General features: G+C 46.9%; 1 protein-coding gene and 1 pseudogene across 3 annotated transcripts in view; one reads left to right on the top strand and one right to left on the bottom strand.

Annotated features, from left to right (window-relative positions):
- Positions 1–5,315, top strand: part of ZNF490 (zinc finger protein 490) — a 28,834-nt gene extending 23,519 nt beyond the window's left edge. For all 3 annotated transcript variants that reach the window (XM_025368639.1, XM_025368640.1, XM_025368642.1), the window contains 3 exons: positions 2,079–2,205; positions 2,717–2,777; positions 3,920–5,315. In XM_025368639.1, the coding sequence (XP_025224424.1) occupies positions 2,079–2,205; positions 2,717–2,777; positions 3,920–5,159 (1,428 nt within the window). In that variant the 3' untranslated portion in view covers positions 5,160–5,315. The remainder of the gene's footprint in view (positions 1–2,078; positions 2,206–2,716; positions 2,778–3,919) is intronic.
- An 8,453-nt stretch (positions 5,316–13,768) lies between these two features.
- Positions 13,769–15,438, bottom strand: LOC112612916 (annotated as a pseudogene).
- Between the last annotated feature and the right edge of the window lie 4,350 nt (positions 15,439–19,788).

Here is a 19,788-nt window from a genome sequence, read left to right as displayed (position 1 = left end):
CACACCCGGTGAATTTGTGTATTTTTAGTAGAGATGGAGTTTTGCTATGTTGGCTAGGCTGGTCTCAAACTCCTGACCTCAAGTGATCTGCCTGCCTCCCGCCTCCCAAAGTGCTGGGATTACAGGCGTGAGCCACCACACCCGGCCTGGTCTACTGTTTTAAAATAAATACCCAGGCCAGGAGTGGTGACTCATTCCTGTAATCCTAGCACTTTGGGAGGCCAAGGCAGGCAGATTACTTGAGATAGGAGTTCGAGACCAGCCTGGCCAACATGAAGGAACACCATGTCTCCAAAAAATACAAAAATTAGCTGGGTGTGGTTGCACATGCCTGTAATCCCAGCTACTCGGTTGGCTGAGGCAGGAGAACTGTTTGAACGCCGAAAGCAGACGTTGCAGTGAGCCAAGATTACGCCACTGCACTCCAGCCTGGGTGACAGAGTGAGACTAGGTCTCAAACTAAAAACAAAACTCTAATGACACACTGTTACCAGTGACTGGAGTGGAAACATGATATAATCCTGTGAATCATCTGTCGTCTGGTGAGCCTGTGCCCCTGAGCCATGATGTTCCGTGCTGTGATAAGAAAGACATTTGGTCTTTTGTGTGTGGTTCCTAGTACAGAGTTCCTAAATCTCTTGGAATTTCATGAGTGATAAGGGTAATAGGAGCCTCTTTTGTTGTAAATAAATGACTACTGGAACGCCTACCTAACTTCAGGGTGGGGATTGATGTCCAGAAAGACACCCAGTCTTGATCGTCCTTTAGCCCTAGCCCCCAAAGTCGGGGGGAGAGAAAAAGGGCTGGAGGTTTTGTGTTTGGACTCCTGACCTCAAGTGATCCGCCCGCCTCTGCCTCCCAGAGTGCCGGGATTACAGGCGTGAGCCGTCCCGCCCGGCCTTTGACTGCTCACAGCTTTAAAACCTCATTCCTCAGTTTCCACTGTGTACCCCACATATAGATGTGGTAGGAAGAACGCCTGGGTCACCCTCATTTGGTGCCGGTGACAGAGTCAGTTCACATCAGCCTCCACTTGTATGCTTGAACTCTCACTAGCCCACTCCCTAATGTCAGTAAAAATCCCCAGCCAGGCTCCTTTTCTTGCTCTCTGAAGCCATTTCACACGTGCTTGAGAGCCTACACAGCTTTGCCTGAGATCTCAAGCATGTGAGTAATAAACCCTTTCATGAGTACAGGGGTTTTATAGAGGTCCCAGTTGCCGTGCTTTCTTTCCAATAACCTCCTAGACCCATGAAATGAGACAGAAAGGAAAAACTGAACGTAGGATAAATATTACAAACACGTTGAAATTAATAATTCTGTAATCCCAGCACTTTGGGAGGCCGAGGGGGCGAATCAAGAGGTCAGGAGATCAAGATCATCCTGGCTAACATGGTGAAACCCCATCTCTACTAAAAATACAAAAAATTAGCCGGGCGTGATGGCATGCACCTGTAGTCCCAGCTACTTGGGAGGCTGGGACAGGATAATCACTTGAACCTAGGAGGCAGAGGTTGCAGTGAGATTGCTCCACTGCACTCCAGCCTAAGCTACAGAGCGAGACTCCACCAAAAAAAAAAAAAAAAAAAAAAAAAAAAGGCCAGGCTCGGTGGCTCAAGCCTGTAATCCCAGCACTTTGGGAGGCCAAGATGGGGAGATCACAAGGTCAGGAGATCGAGACCATCCTGGCTAACACGGTGAAACCCCGTCTCTACTAAAAAATACAAAAAACTAGCCGGGCGAGGTGGCAGGCGCGTGTAGTCCCAGATACTCGGGAGGCTGAGGCAGGAGAATGGCGTAAACCCGGGAGGCGGAGCTTGCAGTGAGCTGAGATCCGGCCACTGTACTCCAGCCTGGGCGACAGAGCGAGACTCCATCTCAAAAAAAAAAAATAATTTTTGTATGTTCATGATAGTGTTAAATTTATGAGGAACTGAGTGTGGAGAGTTCTGACAACAAAGTCATACCACCAAACCAAGACTACAGGATTATATGGAATTTCTCAGGAATTCTGAGAATGGATCCTCACTACTGCCAATCTCACCCCTCCTCCTATACACACATGGGGGATGTTTTAGGACTCCATCTCCCTTGAGGATGTGGCTGTGAACTTCACCCTGGAGGAGTGGGCTTTGCTGGATCCTGGCCAGAGGAATATCTACAGAGATGTGATGCGGGCAACCTTCAAGAACCTGGCCTGCATAGGTAAGGGTGACATAATTTCTCTACTTAATTAAGGAGAGAACAAGTATTTCTTGCACAACAACTGTGTTCCAAGATTTAAAATGCGGGAAAGGGCTGGGCACGGTGGCTCGCACCTGTAATCCCAGCTCTTTGGGAGGCCAAGGTGGGCAGATTATGAGGTCAGGAGTCTGAGACCAGCCTGACCAACATGGTGAAACCCCGTCTCTACTAAAAGTATAAAATATTAGCCAGGCGTGGTGGCAGGTGCCTGTAATTCTGGCTACTCAGCAGGTTGAGGCAAGAGAATTGCTTGAACCCGGGAGGCAGAGGTTGCAGTGAGCTGAGACTGCACCATTGCACTCCAGCCTGGGCAACAGAGCAAGACTCTGTCTCAAAAGAAAAAAAAAATGTGGGTAGAGAATACTTTAGTAAGTAAACCAGACACGGTCATAGCTAATCATGGATCTTACAGTGTTATAATTTTCTTTAATTTCTAAGAATTTATAGTGGGTTCTCTGGGCTTGTATTTTAGGGGAAAAATGGAAAGACCAAGATGTTGAAGACGACCCCAAAAACCAAGGAAGAAAACCAAGGTGAGTTGCATTCATGAGTAATTAGCCCCTGAGAAAATCTTACTGTTTCATAAATTTCAAAAGCCAAGCAAACAAAACAATAAGCACAGTTTCAAGTTTGTTCGTTCTTAGACAATTTTTACTGAAGACGTTTCATTGAAACTGTCATGGGCTGGGTAAGGTACCTAATACCTCTAATCCCAGCCTTTGGGAGGTGAAGGCTGGAGAATTGCTTGATGCCAGGAGTTCAACATCAGCCTGGTCAACATAGAGAAAACCTGTTTCTACAGAAAAAAAAAAAAGTCATAGATGTTCAGGGTGTGAAAAGAAATCAGTATGAAACAGTATGTAAAAATCCTGGCCGGACATGGTGTCTCATGCATGTAATCCCAGCACTTTGGGAGGCCGAGGCAGGTGGAACACCTGAGGTCAGGAGTTCAAGACCAGCCTGACCAACATGGAGAAACCCTGTCTCTACTTAAAAAAAAAAATACAAAATTAGCGGGGTGTGGTAGTACATGCCTGTAATCCCAGTTACTTGGGAGGCTGAGGCAGGAGAATCACTTTAACCCAGGAGGCGGAGGTCACGGTGAGCTGAGATCACACCATTGCACTCCAGCCTGGGCAGCAAGAGCAAAACTCCATCTTTTTTTTAAAAAAAAAAAAAAGGCCGGGTGCAGTGGCTCACGCCTGTAATCCCAGCACTTTGGGAGGCTGAGGCAGGCGGATCACGAGGTTGGGAGATCGAGACCAGCCTGGCTAACATGGTGAAACCCCATCTCTACTTAAAAAAACAAAAAAATTAGTTGGGTGTGGTGATGGGCGCCTGTAGTCGCAGCTACTCGGGAGGGTGAGGCAGGAGGATGGTGTGAACCTGGGAGGCAGAGCTTGCAGTGAGCCAAGATCGCGCCACTGCACTCCAGCCTGGGCGACAGAGCGAGACTCTGTCTCAAAAAAAAAAAAAAAAATTCTTGACTATTTTGATAATAGCTATGTTCACCGCCTGTTCTAGAGTATTGAGTATATTAGTCTTCAAACAATTTAGACAGGGAAGATAACATAGAGTTTCTCTGAAAATATTTAAAATGTAATTCTGGTACTTGCTAATACATATAAGATCATTAATACAAAACTATTAATAATATGGTACTCATTTTTTACAGCAGTCCTGTGGTTGAAACACTCTGTGAAAATAAAGAGGATCGTCCGTGTGGAAAAAGCACTAGCCCGATTCCTGATCTTCATGCGAACCTGGAAACTCCTACTGGATTAAAACCATGTGACTGCAGTGTGTGTGGGGAAGTCTTCATGCATCAAGTCTCCCTTAATAGACACATGAGGTCTCACACGGAACAGAAACCAAATGAGTATCACGAATATGGAGAGAAGCCACATAAATGTAAAGAATGTGGGAAAACCTTCACTCGCAGCTCCAGTATCCGAACCCATGAAAGAATTCATACTGGAGAGAAACCATATGAATGTAAAGAATGTGGCAAGGCCTTCGCATTTCTCTTTTCCTTTCGAAACCATATAAGAATTCATACTGGAGAGACACCCTATGAATGTAAGGAATGTGGGAAGGCGTTCAGATATCTTACTGCTCTTCGGCGCCATGAAAAAAATCACACTGGAGAGAAACCCTACAAATGTAAACAGTGTGGAAAAGCCTTTATCTATTACCAGCCTTTTCTAACCCACGAAAGGACTCACACCGGAGAGAAACCTTATGAATGTAAGCAGTGTGGGAAAGCCTTCAGTTGTCCCACGTACTTACGGAGTCATGAGAAAACTCATACTGGAGAGAAACCTTTTGTATGTAGGGAATGTGGGAGAGCCTTCTTTTCTCACTCAAGCCTTCGAAAACACGTGAAAACCCACACCGGAGTTCAACCTTATACATGTAAGAAATGTGGGGAAGCCTTCAAGTCATCTAGTTCCTGTCAAGTGCACGAAAGAACTCATTTTGGAGAAAAACCCTATGAGTGTAAACAATGTGGTAAAGCCTTCAATTCTTCAAGTTACCTTCAATTGCACGAAAGAGTTCACACTGGCGAGAAAACTTACGAATGTAAAGAATGTGGTAAAGCCTTTCTTTATTCCACTCACTTTCGAATCCATGAAAGAACCCATACTAGAGAGAAACCCTATGAATGCAAACAGTGTGGTCGGGTCTTCATTTACTTCAGTCACCTTCGAAGGCATGAAAGAAGTCACACTGGAGTGAAACCATGTGAGTGTAAGCAGTGTGGCAAAGCTTTCACTTGTTTAAATTCCCTGAAAGTACACAAAAGAATTCATACTGGAGAAAGACCCTTTCAATGTAGACAATGTGGTAAAGCCTTCAGTTACTCAAAGTCTCTGCACGTGCACGAAAGGACTCATACTAGACAGAAGCCCTAAGAAAGTAAACAGTGTGGCAATGCTGTCAGCTGTATTAGTTCCTTTTGGATATATGAGAGTACTTATGCTGGAGAGAAATTCAAGGAATGTAAATGGTGTGATTAAGCCTTCAGTTGTCCTAATTCACTTTGAAGACATGACTCAGGCGGCAATTAAATATTTGACAAATATGGGAGGCACTTCCACTCTCCTGTAGGATTGCAAATATGCGAATGGACTCCATGGACAGAAACCATATGAATGTAAGGAGTGTGGGAAAGCCTTCACTTCACAGAATCTTTTAAAGACACCTGAGAATATATACTGAGAGAAACTGTAAGGAGAATTCTTTATCCATCCCATCTTTTGTGGTTTTTTTTTTTTTTTTGAGATGGAGTTTTGCTCTTTTTTTTTTTTTTTTTTTTTTGAGACAGAGTCTTGCTCTGTCGCCCAGGCTGGAGTGCAGTGGCGCGATCTCGGCTCACTGCAAGCTCCGCCTCCCGGGTTCACGCCATTCTCCTGCCTCAGCCTCCCGAGTAGCTGGGACTACAGGCGCCCACAACCGCGCCGGGCTAATTTTTTGTATTTTTAGTAGAGACGGGGTTTCACCGTGGTCTCGATCTCCTGACCTTGTGATCCGCCCGCCTCGGCCTCCCAAAGTGCTGGGATTACAGGCGTGAGCCACCGCGCCCGGCCGAGTTTTGCTCTTGTTGCCCAGGCTGGAGTGCAGTGGCGTGATCTCAGCTCACTGCAACCTCTGTCCCCGGGTTCAAGTGATTCTCCTGCCTCAGCCTCCTGAGAAGCTGGGATTACAGGCATGCGCCACCACGCCTGTCTAATTTTGTGATTTTAGTAGAGGTGGGGTTTCTCTATGTTGGTCAGGCTGGTTTTGAACCCCCAACTTCAGGTGATCTGCCCGCCTTGGCCTCCCAAAGTGCTGTGATTATAGGTGTGAGCCACAGCTCCCAGCCTTTTTTTGTCTGTTTTTTGAGATGGAGTCTCACTCTGTCACCCCAGGCTGGAGTGCAGTGGTGTGATCCTGGCTCACTGCAACCTTTGCCTCTTGGGTTCAAGCAATTCTTCTGCCTCAGCCTTCCAAGTAGCTGGGATTACAGGTGCCCACCACCATGCCCAGCTAATTTTTATATTTTTAGTAGAGACAGTGTTTCACCATGTTGACCAGGCTGATCTTAAACTCTTGACCTCAAATGATCCATCCACCTTGGCCTCCCAAAGTGTTGGGATTACAGGTGTGAGCCACCACGCCCAGCCCCAGTTCATTTTACTTTTTTTTTTTTTTCTTTTGAGATGGAGTCTCACTCTGTTGCCCAGGCTGGAGTGCAGTGGCATGATTTCAGCTCACTGCAACCTCTGCCTCCCAAGTCAAAACACTCTTCCTGCCTCAGACCCCCCCCCCCCAGTAGCTGGGATTACAGGCACATGCCACCACGCCCAACGAATTTTTATATTTTTAGTAGAGATGGGATTTTACCGTGTTGGCCAGGCTGGTCTTGAACTCCTGACCTCAGGTAATCCACCCACCTTGGCCTCCCAAAGTGCTGGGATTACAGGCATGAGCCACCGCACCTGGCCCCCAGTTCATTTTAAAACCATGAAACCACCCACGCTGCAGAGCAGCCTTCTTTAATGTAAGCAATATGGGAACATCTTCAATTACACGTGCAGCCATTGTCGAGATTCTTCGTAGGAAGAATTAAAGGAATGGGGAAGAAGGACTTGGGTCCCAGCAGGCCTTTTGTGGCATCCAGTCAGAAGTTAGGAAACACCCTCTAGGGCAGTGGCTGCCCTCAGCTCACACACATGACTGGATAGAAGTGAGAAGACTCCCAGAATCTGCCTTTAAGTTTCCATCAGTATCCTCGGGTCAGACTGTAGGAGTGCTGTGCTTCTAACCTTACAGTTCTCCTCAAGTGGGATATGCCTATGGACATCCTAATTCACAGACATTGTCAGCATCGCATTATTCCAGGGCTGTTTTGAGGTCATCTCCAGCTCCATTTCCCATCTCAAACCTACACTTTGGATACTTACTGGGAAACATGTTTAGAAATTCACATGTAAATTTCTCTGTGGCAACCCCAGGTGGCTCTGAGGTGAGAGGGCTGAAGAAGCAGAACCTGTGTCATGGGACACGTGCCCCTTGACCACACAGCATGCACTCTCCTGCAGTTACCAGCCCTGTACCAACCACCACAGTCAGAATAATCTCAAAACTGCTAGTGGAGTCACAGAGACACACTCTGCCATGTCTTAGCTGTAGGACACTCAAAATGCTTACCTCCCCTAACTTGCTTTCCCCATTTTCTGGCACGTTCTATCCTGAGATATTCCGCAGCATATGCACGGATGGTGCTCTGGCCTTCTCACGTCAGTGCATGTCACGTGCATCCTGCTCCAGGACTGGTTTCCTAGCCTCCTACTAAGAGTAGCACCTGGCTGTTTTTGGAAAAGGACGCACGCTGCAGAGCTCCAGCTCTGTTGTGTATGGGAGGCGCTGGCGTCAGGGTTCACAAGCCATGGAACTACCTTGCTTCACATCATATGGCAAGGTGAACTCAACTCCCAATAAACTGCTTGCTGGAGCCACCGAATTCTCCCTTTTCTGAATTGCACAGGCATGATAGGTGTCGGGTCTGTCCTTTGTTGGGGTCAGTCCACCCTTTTCTTAGAGAGCAAGTCAGTGTGTTCTAGAAGGGAGGTGGCAGCATTGAGGGAAACCAGGTCACCATCTACCCTCACAACAACTTACAGTCTCCCTGGGTCCCAGAAGTGATCTTTCTGTCGCTTGGAGACCTGTAGTCGGAACTCTCTAGGCCTCTGGCCTCCACCCTCCTCCAACAGCAGGGATGGGTCAGGTGGCAGCATCCAACACCACGGTGAAGATACTAGGGTCCAGAGGCTGACTGGAGCAAGGTTTGCTGGCAGCTGAGGCCTCAGTGGAAGTGATGGCTACCGTGGAGATGCAGTGGAGGACCCGGTGGCTGAACCAGGAGATACACACCTTTGCTTCTCTCACCAGGAACATTTATGGTAGTTTGAGGGGTTGGAACATTATTACTCAACCCATTTCAGGTCCTTATTTTCGCATTCTTGGGCTGCCATGTTCTGCTTTTGTAGAGACATGATTATTGTACTGTGGGAGGTCGGAAAGTTTGAGATTCCTTCACTGTCAGAATGGGCTCAAGGAGTCATCTTTTGTGATAGGTGTTGGGGAGCTAAGGGATATCTCTGCTACATGGAATGGGAGTGAGAACATTCACTTTTTGAAGGACAAGTATATGTGGGTCTGTGATGACGTTTGTGTAAAATCCATTTGTGTATGTGTCTGTGTGAGTCCTAATATTCAGTAAATATTTTCCTCTGTGTAACACTCTCTAATAGGTATAGTTAACAAAGCTGTGCTAATATCTCTGTCCCCTTGATCCTGACATTCTGGAAGACAAGAAAGCAAGCAAGAATGTATATGGCACTGTGGTGGTTATTCCTGAGGAGCCAGAGAAACCTGGAGAAGAGATCAGAACACCTGGGGTCCTTCTGTCTAGGAGCATCTTTTAGTATCTGGGCTGTTACATCTGTGGGTTTGTGAGTTTGTGTTTGTCCACCTGTATGTACAGTGACAAAGTGTGTGGTTTTTGTATATTTGTCTAGAGGGCTGTGTGTATATATATATTTTCAAATATGGAATGCTTTTTTTTTTTCTTTTTTGAGATGGAATCTGTTGCCAGGCTGGAGTGCAGTGGCGTGATCTCGGCTCACTGCAACCTCCACTTCTCGGGTTCAAGCGATTCTCCTGCCTCAGCCTCCTGAGTAGCTGGGACTATAACTGTGTGCCAACACACCCAGCTAAATTTTTTTGTATTTTTAGTAGAGATGGGGTTTCACCATATTGGCCAGGATGGTCTCAATCTCCTGAACTTGTGATCCACCCGCCTCGGTCTCCCAAAGTGCTGGGATTACAGGCATGAGCCACTGCACCTGGCTGGGTTTTTTTTGGAGGGGGGGTTGTTTGTTGGTTAGTTTTTTGAGACGGAGTCTCACTCTGTCACCACGCTGGACTGCAGTGGCATGATCTCAGCTCACTGCAATCTCCACCTCCCAGGTTCAAGCAATTCTCCTGTTTCAGCCTCCTGAGTAGCTGGGATTACAGGTGTGTGCCACCACACTCAGCTAGTTTTTTTATTTTTAGTAGAGATGAGGTTTCACCATGTTGGCCAGGATGGTCTCAATCTCCTGACCTTGTGATCCGCCCACCTCGGCCTCCCAAAATGCTGGGATTACAGGCTTGAGCCACCAGGCCCGGCTGGAATGCTTGTATTTTCTTGCCTGATTTCCCTGGGAACACCCCCCCTTAACATTGAATGGAGCTGGTGAGAGCAAACATCCTTGTTTCTGATGTTAGATATTAAAAATATGGTTTTTCACCATCAAAGATTTTGTTGAGTTTTTCATATATGCTTTGTAGCAAGCTGAGTAAATTCTATTCCTAGCTTATTGTGGGTTTTTAATCATAAATGGGTATTATGTCAGATGCTTTTTTGCATCGATCAAGACTGTCATTTTTCCATCATTTCCTAATGTGGTGTATTCCATTGATCAGTTTCCATATGATGAACCATCCTTACATTCCAGGGATAAATCTCACTTGGTTATATTGCATAATGCTTTGAATATATTGCTTTATATGCTTCGCTGACATTTATTTCAAGATTTTTGCATCAGTACTCATAAGGGACAGGAATGCCATCTTCCTTGCTCTCACACCATGTCACATTTGCTTGAGAGCCCTGCATTGTTCTCCCTGAGACCTCATTTTTGTAATAAGCCTTTTCATATTCTTGGTGTGTATGTGCACCACATAGCCGTCAGTGTCAACATCCAAAGCACACCTTTTCAGGCAACCATAACAGCTGGCACTGTCAGCAGGATGTCTAGATGTTGGTCACCACGCAATGTTTTGGCCTTCCCTTTCTCTCAGGTGCTAACCTGCTCTGCTATCTGGTGGCCAGCATGCTCCTTTGAGCTGCTGCTAATTGCTGCTCTGTGTTCCATTGTTCAGGCCGAACAAACTTCTGTTCCAGATTTAGCCAACCAAAGATGGCAGTTTCTATGTCTTTTTTTTTTTTTTTTTTGAGACGGAGACTCGCTCTGTCGCCCAGGCTGGAGTGCAGTGGCTGGCTCTCAGCTCACGGCAAGCTCCGCCTCCCGGGTTTATGCCATTCTCCTGCCTCAGCCTCCCGAGTAGCTGGGACTACAGGCGCCCGCCACCTCGCCTGGCTAGTTTTTTGTATTTTTTAGCAGAGACGGGGTCTCACCGTGTTAGCCAGGACGGTCTCGATCTCCTGACCTCGTGATCCGCCCATCTCAGCCTCCCAAAGTGCTGGGATTACAGGCTTGAGCCACCGCGCTTGGCCCAGTTTCTATGTCTTCGGCATTTAGGAGCAGGAGTATCGGATTTGGGTCCTCCTTAAAATGGTCTGGGGCTAGGAGTTTTCAGTTTGCCTTTCTATGTAGAATGAAGCTGGGACTGATGCTAGGTGTTGGCCTTGTCCTGTAGGTCTGGTGGTGGGGGCTGGTGGTGAGATTTTATCTTGTGCATGTTGGGGCCCCATTGGTGGTCATTCCTGAAAGAGCAGTCATTTGAAAATGAGAAAGAGCCAGGCGTGGTGGCGGTGGCTCATGCTTGTAATCTCACCACTTTGGGAGGCCAAGGCGAACAGATCACCTGAGGTGAGGAGTTTGAGACCAGCCTGGCCATTATGGTGAAACCCCATCTCTACTAAAAATACAAAAATTAGCCAGGCATAGTGGTGGATGCCTGTAATTCCAGCTACTCGGGAGGCTGAGGCAGTAGAATCTCTTGAACCTGAGAGGCAGAGGTTGCAGTGAGCTGAGATGGCTCCATTGCAGTCCAGCCTGAGTGACAGAGTAAGACTTGGTCTCAAAAAAAAAGTGACAAGGCTGGGCGTGGTGGCAGCTACTTAGGAGGCTGAGGCAGAAGTATCACTTGAACCTGGGAAGTGAAGCTTGCAGTGAGCTAAGATTGCCCCACTGCACTTCAGCCTGGGCAGCAGAGCGAGACTCCATCTCAAAAAAAAAAAAAAAAAAAAGGTTCTGAGCAGAGGAAAGACTGATCTGATTTAGGTTTTGCGTAATTATCCTCCAACTACGGGCTGCAGGGTGTGGGTCGCTGGGTGGGTGGGTTAGGTGGACCAAACTGGATCCTAGTGCCTCACATCCCTTTAAAATGGATAAAAAGACGTAGTTCTCGACCAGGGACGTCCTCGGTGATGCTCTGCTGGTCCCACAACCTGAGCGCTTTTTCCAGACGCTTTGACTTTGCACTTCTGCTCCCACGCGGCCAACGCCTGAACTGCAGCAATGTCCTGCAGACCCAGTTTCCTTTTTTGGTACCAGGCATGTGCAGGGCGTGGACAGATCCTACAATGGAACCAGTCAGAGACTGCCCTGGAGAAACTCCTATGCCGGGATTTGGATGTTTGTAGGATAACATCATGAGCAGCAGCTTTGCAGGAAATTGCAAACCACACGTGTTCCAGGGCGATTTTCAGAGGAGGGATCTTTGGACAGTGTCTCCAAGGACCAGTAAGAATATTTCAGAAAGACACAATGAAAAAACAAAGTGAAAACTGACATTGATACCCCGACCCCAACCCCTCTTAACTGCTACTTCCGACCTGGGTCATGGAGTTACCATTCAAGCCCTATACCCAATACTCATCCTGAACTACTTAACTACTTTTTTATATATGTATTTATTTATTATTATTATTTTTGTTTTGAGACGGAGCCTCACTCTATCACCTAGGCTGGAGTGCAGTGGCGTGATCTGGGCTCACTGCAACCTCCACCTCCCGGGTTCACATGATTCTCCTGCCTCAGCCTCCTAGGCAGCAGTGATTATAGGCGCCTGCCACCATGCCTGGATAATTTTTTTTTTTCTTTTTTTGAGACAGTTTTGCTCTTGTTGCCCAGGCTGGAGTACATTAGCATGATCTCGGCTCACTGCAACCTCCACCTCCCGGGTTGAAACAATTCTCCTGCTTCGGCCTCCCGAGTAGCTGGGATTACAGATAACGCACCACCACGCCTGGCTAAGTTTTGTATTTTTAGTAGAGACAGAGTTTCATCATGTCAGCCAGCCTGGGCTCGAACTCCTGACCTCGTGATCTGCCTGCTTTGGCCTCCCAAAGTGCTGGGATTACAGGCATGAGCCACAGCACCCAGCCTACTTATTTCTTCTCACTCCCATCATCCCGATTGCCACCACCCAGGTCTAGACACTCACCTGGGTACCTGTCAAAGTGTCCTCCTTGGTCTCCCAAACTTGAATTCCTAGTCATTCACCCCAGCACCAAAGGGACATTTTTCTGTCTCTCCCCTGCTCACACACCTCCCATCGCTCCCTAGTGCTCTCAAGTGCAAGTCCAAGCTCCTCAGCCTGGCACCTGAAGTCTTGAAGACCCAGTTCTGCCTGTCCCACTGTATCATTAGCATGAATAACTAGAAAGACATTAATAAAAAGAATAGCACTACTGCTATTTATTGGGTGCCTACCTGGTGCTTAGACATGTGTCTTGCAGTTTCAAGGTGCATTCACAACAGCTTTATTATCTTCGTTTTACAGAAGGGGCTATTGAGGTTCAGAGAACTCAAGGGACTTGTCCAAGGTCCCCAGCCTAGGTGTGAACTCAATTCTTTCCAACTCCAAAGCTCAAGCCTAAACCCAACACTCTGTCCCCTGCATGACAAACCTCTAGTGGGATAGGTTTAACTTTCTTGCCATTTCTGTCTTTTACTCTTCTTGAGCCACTATAACAAAATACCATACGATTACAAAATAACAAAATATAATACGATAACAAAATACGATTCTTGACACCACAAAGTCCAAAGTCAAAATGACAGTAGATTCTGTTCTTGGTGAGGGCTTTCTTCCTGGCTCAAAGATGGCCACTTTCTGGTTGTGTCCTCAAGTTGGGGAGAGGGCATGGGGGTGACAGAAAGACAGGGCTCTGGTGTCTTTTCATTATTATTATTTATTAGTAGTAGTAGTAGTATTTGAGATGGAGTCTCACCCTGTCGCTCAGGATAAAGTGCAGTGGCACGATCTTGGCTCACTGCAACCTCTGCCTCCTGGGTTCAAGTGATTCTCCTGCCTCAGCCTCCAAAGTAGCTGGGATTACAGGTGCCCGCCACCACGCCCGGCTAATTTTTGTATTTTTAGTAGAGATGGAGTTTCACCATTTTGGCCAGACTGGTCTCGAACTCCTGATCTCAAGTGATTCTCCCACCTGTAATCCAAGCACTTTGGGAGACCAAAGCCCTCATGGATGAGGTGGTGAAAGCAACTTCTAGGGGCTGCATTACCATCATAGGTGGTGGAGACACTGCCACTTGCTGTGCAAAATGGAACACGGAGGATAAAGTCAGCCATGTGAGCACTGGGGGTGGTGCCAGTTTAGAGCTCCTACAAGGTAAAGTCCATCCTGGGGATGGACGCTCTCGGCAATATTTAGTACTTTCCTGCCTTTTGGTTCCTGTGCACAGCCCCTAAGTCAACTTAGCATTTTCTGCATCTCCACTTGGCGTTAGCTAAAAGCTTCCATGTCAAGATTCAGCTAGTGGTCGAGAGATGCAGTGCCACGAACCCTTAAACAGTGACACGGCATCTCAGCTCATCTTTACTGCACCCTGGATTTGCCTACATTCTTCAAGATCCCGTTTGAATTTCTTAGTGACTAAACCACTGTGCATTCTAGAGCGCATATATTTGTATTTTTGCCTGTTAAAAAAAGTGAGCCGTGTTAGCTTAATTCTCTTTTGATGTAGCTTATTCTGATTAGCTTTGTCACCGTTTTACTACTTAGCATGGAAACAAGATGAAATTCCAGGCCGGGCACGGTGGCTCACGCCTGTAATCCCCCACTTTGGGAGGCTGAGGTGGGCGGATCGCGAGGTCAGGAGTTCGAGACCAGCCTGGCCAACATGGTGAAACCCCAGTCTCTACTAAAAATACAAAAATTAGCCAGGTGTGGTGGCACGAGCCAGTAGTCCCAGCTACTCGGGAGGCTGAGGTGGGAGAATCACTTGAATCAGGGAGGCAGAGGTTGCAGTGAGCCAAGACCACGCCATTGCACTCCAGCCTGGGTGACATAGTGAGACTCCATCTCAAAATAAACAAACAAACCTCCCAAACCCCAAAAACCCCCACAGGACCATTCCACACAATCTGCTTAGCCTGAGTGACAGCCTTAGCATACTTCTGGCTGCTTTCAGGACCACAGTCCAAGCCCATCCTGCCAGCAGATATGCCAGAAGCCACAGTGGCTTGGCCAGTCTTGGCATTCTCATCAAACTTGCCAGCAGCGACAGTCAACAGGCAAGATAATCTTCACACCATTCTTCTCAGCTTTAGACATTAGGTCTTTGACAATCCTGGCTCCCTCTTCATCAAACAGAGAAGTGCCAATCTCCATGTTGTTGAGCACCTTAAGGAAGGTAAATGCCATTCCACCACCGATAATCATCTCATTGACTTTGTCCAGCATATTCTTGATCAGCTGGATCTTGTCTGCAACTTTAGCTCTGCCCAGGATGGCCAGGAAGTGTCGCTCTGGGCTCTCCAAGTCCTTGGCAAAGTAGTTCAGCTCCTTCTTCATCAAAAACAAAAACAAAAACAAAAACAAAAAAACAAAAATACCACCAGCCTTCTGTGGCAGATTGACTTCTGCCATGGAACTGTGGGCTCTGTGAGCAGTGCCAAAAGCATCACTGACATAGACATCCCCTAACTTGGGAAGTGAAGCTTGGAAAGCTGCTAATTTGGCTGGCTCGGCTTTAGCCTTGTTTCCAGAAGCATCTTTTCCTTTCCCTCTTCCTCCACCTGAAAGCGGAGGTTCTTCTGCAGGATGACAGACCCAGCAGCTGGGTTGGTACAGGTTTTCTCCACTTCTGGGCCTACACAGTCCTTCAAGAACAGAACATCTTTGCCCAGCAGAAATTTGAGTTCTACAGCAACTGGCTCTAAGGAGTACTTGTCAGGCATAGGGACACCATCAGGCCGGCCTAGGTGTCTCATAAGAACTACTGACTTGGATCCATTGTCCAAGCAGAATTTGATGCTTGGGGCAGCAGCCTTAATCCTCTGGTTGTTTGTTATCTGGTTGTTCTTCATAGGAACATTGAAGTCGACTCTTATAATGACTGGCTTCCCTTTCACGTCCAGCTTGTCCAGGGTCAGCTTGTTAGAAAGCGACATTTTGGAAATACAGCTGGGGAGAGAACTCGGTGATTCAGTGAGGGGAGCCGGGTACCGACATGTGCTCGGGAGGCTTGCAGAATCCAGTGGTGTACTTTTTAACAAAAATTTATTTTGAGGTCATTGCAGATTCACATGTAGGAAATAGCACAGCCATTTTCTCTCAGTGGTAACATGTTGCACAGCTGTAGTACAATGTCCCAATCAGGAAATTTCATCCCGCCCACCTCCCTCAACCGAATGAACAAGTACAGAGAGTACACTGTTCACAGAGGTGGTTCAACAATTCTACTTCCAAACAGTATTTCCTACCAGTTTTTTTCTTTTTTCTTTTCTTTTTCGAGACAGAGTTACTCTGTCACCTAGGTTGGAGTGCAGTGGCACGATCTCAGCTCACTGCAGTCTCTGCCTCCCGGGTTCAAGCGATTCTCATGCCTCAGCCTCCTGAGTAGCTGGGATTACAGGCGCTCACCACCAAGTCCAGCTAATTTTTGTGTTTTTAGTAGAGACGGGGTGGGGTTTTGCCATGCTGGCCAGGCTGTTCTGGAACTCCTGACCTCAAATGATTTACCAGCCTCAGCCTCCCACAGTGTTGGGATTACAGGCGTGAGCCACTGTGCCCAGCCCGAACCGTTATTAAAAGTTATTTACAAAAAGTATTATTCGCCAGGCGCAGTGGCTCATGACTGTAATCCAAGCCTAGGTGGGTGGATTGCCTGAGGTCAGGAGTTCAACATGGTAAAACCCTGTCTCTACTAAAAATACAAAAATTAGCTGGGTATGGTGGTGCGCCCCTGTAATCCCAGCTACTCAGGAGGCTGAGGCAGGAGAATCACTTGAACCCAGGAAGCAGAGGTTGCAGTGAACCGATATCGTGCCACTGCACTCCAGCCTGGGCGACAGAGTGAGACTCTGTCTCAAACAAAAACAAAAACAAGCAAAAAACAAAAACAAAACAAAAAAAAAAACAGTGTTATTCTACTACTACTTTTAAATACATGAAGCACTTCCAAATATCTAGAAAGACTAGATATTTCATATAACTTGTCCACCATGTACACAGCACTGTTCAGTAAAGTTCCACACATGTAACCATGGTTGTCATCTAAGGTATCTCCTAAATATGACCATTTTGGGCCAGGCGCAGTGGCTCACACCTGTAATCCCAGCACTTTGGGAGGCCGAGGCGGGTGGATCACAAGGTCAGGAGATGGAGACCATCCTGGCTAACACGGTAAAACCCCATCTCTACTAAAAATACAAAAAAATTAGCTGGGCGTGGTGGTGGGCACCTGTAGTCCCAGCTACTTGGGAGGCTGAGGCAGGAGAATGGCGTGAACCTGGGAGGTGGAGCTTGCAGTGAGCCGAGATTGCGCCACTGCACTCCAGCCTGGGTGACAGAGCGAGATTCCGTCTCAAAAAAAATTAAAAAAAAAAAATGACCACTTTGGCCTTGAACAATTCCCTCCTTACTTCTTTCTCTCTGGTTTCAATCCAGTGGACAAGTACAGGCATGTGTAATGCTTAGAGATGGTTGAACAAATTCCTATCCAAAAGTCATTCACAGAAGACAAGTTTCCTATGAATTTCAACACAAAGTGTACAAAATATGCTAAATTTACTAAGTACTTTATCATACACTGGCAACCTCTTTAACATCCAGCAATTAGATGTTGCAAAATTAGGATGGATTTGCCCATTATATATGCTATATATAGAGCAAAACAAAGTGCACAAAACATATAGAAAAATAGTGTCTGAAAATGTCCAAGTATGAACACACTGATCTTTTGCGATTTCTTCCCTTACACCTCCTTTAAACTATCCAACAAGTATAGACAGTATTACACTGCTCACGAAGGTGGTTAAACAATTCAATTTCCAAAAGGCAGTGTTTCCTATAAATTTTAACAAAAAGATATTTACAAAGTGATATTTCACTACCTCTACATTTAATATACATGGGACACTTCCAAACATCTAGGTAGACTAGATATTTGAAGTAAGGAGTTAATTTGTCCACTGTGTAACAGCAGTCTTGAATAAACTGCAAACATGTAACAATAGTTATAATTTGAAAGTGTTCGAAATATGAACATTCTGGCCTAGAACCCTTTCTGTTTCCATCAACCCAGTGGGCAAAAATGCTTAAATTTTCAGAAGACAATATTTTCTAGGAATTTTATTATTTGTTTACTTATTTATTTTTGAGATGGAGTTTCATTCTTGTTGCCCAGGATGGAGTGCAATGACACATGTAGAGTTAGTAAACTAGTATATTTTGTACCTTTTGTTTTAAAATTCCTAGGAAAGGCCAGGCGCCTTGGCTCGCGCCTGTAATGCCAGCATTTTGGGAGGCTGAGGCCAGCGGATCACCTGAGGTCTGGAGTTTGAGACCAACCTGGCAAACGTGGTAAAACCCCATTTCTACAAAAATACAAAAAAAAATTAGCAGGGCAGGCCGGGCGCGGTGGCTCACGCCTGTAATCCCAGCACTTTGGGAGGCCGAGACGGGCGGATCACAAGGTCAGGAGATCGAGACCATCCTGGCTAACACGGTGAAACCCTGTCTCTACTAAAAAATACAAAAAACTAGCCGGGCGTGGTGGCGGGTGCCTGTAGTCCCAGCTACTTGGGAGGCTGAGGCAGAAGAATGGCATGAACCCGAGAGGAGGAGCTTGCAGTGAGCTGAGATCCGGCCACTGCACTCCAGCCTGGGTGACAGAGCAACACTCCGTCTCAAAAAAAAAAAAAAAAAAAAAAAAAATTAGCGGGGCATGGTGGTGGGTACCTGTAATTCCAGCTGCCCGGGAGGCTGAAGCAGGAGAATCGCTTGAATCCACAAGGTGGAGGTTTCAGTGAGCTGAAATCCCATCATTGCACTCCAGCCTGAGTGACAGAGTGAGAAGCTGTCTAAAAACAAAATAAAACAAAAACCCAGGCATGGTTGCTCACGCCTGTAAACCCAGCACTTTGGGAGGCCAAGGCGGGTGGATCACGAGGTCAGGGAGTCGAGACTAGCCTGATCAACATGGTGTTGTATTTTTAGTATGTATTTTTAGTCTCTACTAAAAATACAAAAATTAGCCGGTCGTGGTGGTGTGTGCCTGCAGTACCAGCTACTCGGGAGGCCGAGGCAGGAGAATTGCTTGAACCTGGGAGGTGGAGGTTGCAGTGAGCCAAGATTGCTGAGACAGTAGAGGAGTTATTGAACCCTTGGGGAAGCCGGGTCCAAGTGTACTGAGTAGTGACACCTGACTCCGGATCTTCCCACTGAAAGGCAAACAGCTTCTGGCTCTCAGGAGCTATTCTGATGCTAAAGAAAGCATCTTTTAAGTCCAGACAGGTAGCGGCAGCAGCACTAACAATGTGTAAGGGTTAGGAACTGTTGGGTACAGAGTCACTGTAGCTTGGTTGACCAAGCGCAAGTCCTGTACTGGTCGGTAGACCTTGGTCCCTGGCTTAGGGACAGGCAGGAGCGGGGTGTTCCATGGAGACTCGCAAGAAACTATAATTCCATAGGCTTTCAAGCGCCTGAGATGAACCTGGATTCCCAGCTTCTCTGGGAACCCGATACTGCTTTTGTCTAATTGGTTGGGCCCCAGGCTTAACTTCTATGAATACAGGGGCTTGGTTGACCGCCAGTCCCAGAGGGTTATCCTCTGCCCATACTCGAGGCCATCACTTAGCTAGAGCTGGTTTTATCTCTTGAGCAGGCTCGGTTAGAAAAAGTCTCCATTCTTCTTCCTGGGGGACCGTAAGGGCGATGATAACTCCTGTTCCCAGTAACTTTTGCTGTAAAGAGCCCTGTTTTGTAAAGGAGATGGTGGCTCTCAGTTTGCTAAGTAAGTCTCTTCCCAGCAAGGGCAAGGGACAGCCAGGCATGTACAAGAACTGGTGAACTATCTCAGGTCCCACCGCCGAGCAGGTCCGTGATAGACAGAAAGCCTGCTTAGTGGAAACTCCTGTTGCTCCGATTATATCAATGGTTTTCTTGGATAAGGGGGCAACCGGGGTGGCCACTACTGAATGTTCAGCACCAGTATCGACCAAAAACTTAATGTCCTTGCCCCCAGTTGTAATCCTGACTGTGGGCTCCTTGGGGGCACTTGAGCCCGGTCCCCTTTAGTTCAACAGCCCTTCAGCCAGATTGAACAAAGCTCCCTTGTCTTTATCTGAGGTCTTTTGTTCCAAACCATCTTGCTTTTCCTTCAGTTGGGGACACTTATCTTTCCAATGTCCTATTTCCTTACAATAGGCGCACTGGTTACATTGCAAGCGTGGGCGATTACACTGGGTGTTCTTCCTGGAACCCCCCTTTCCCTCTCCTTTCGGGAGAATTCCCTTAAT

The sequence above is a fragment of the Theropithecus gelada genome, chromosome 19 (genome assembly GCF_003255815.1).
Source record: "Theropithecus gelada isolate Dixy chromosome 19, Tgel_1.0, whole genome shotgun sequence".
NCBI classification, from domain to species: Eukaryota; Metazoa; Chordata; class Mammalia; order Primates; family Cercopithecidae; genus Theropithecus; species Theropithecus gelada.
This window is presented reverse-complemented; position numbering and strand designations above follow the sequence as displayed.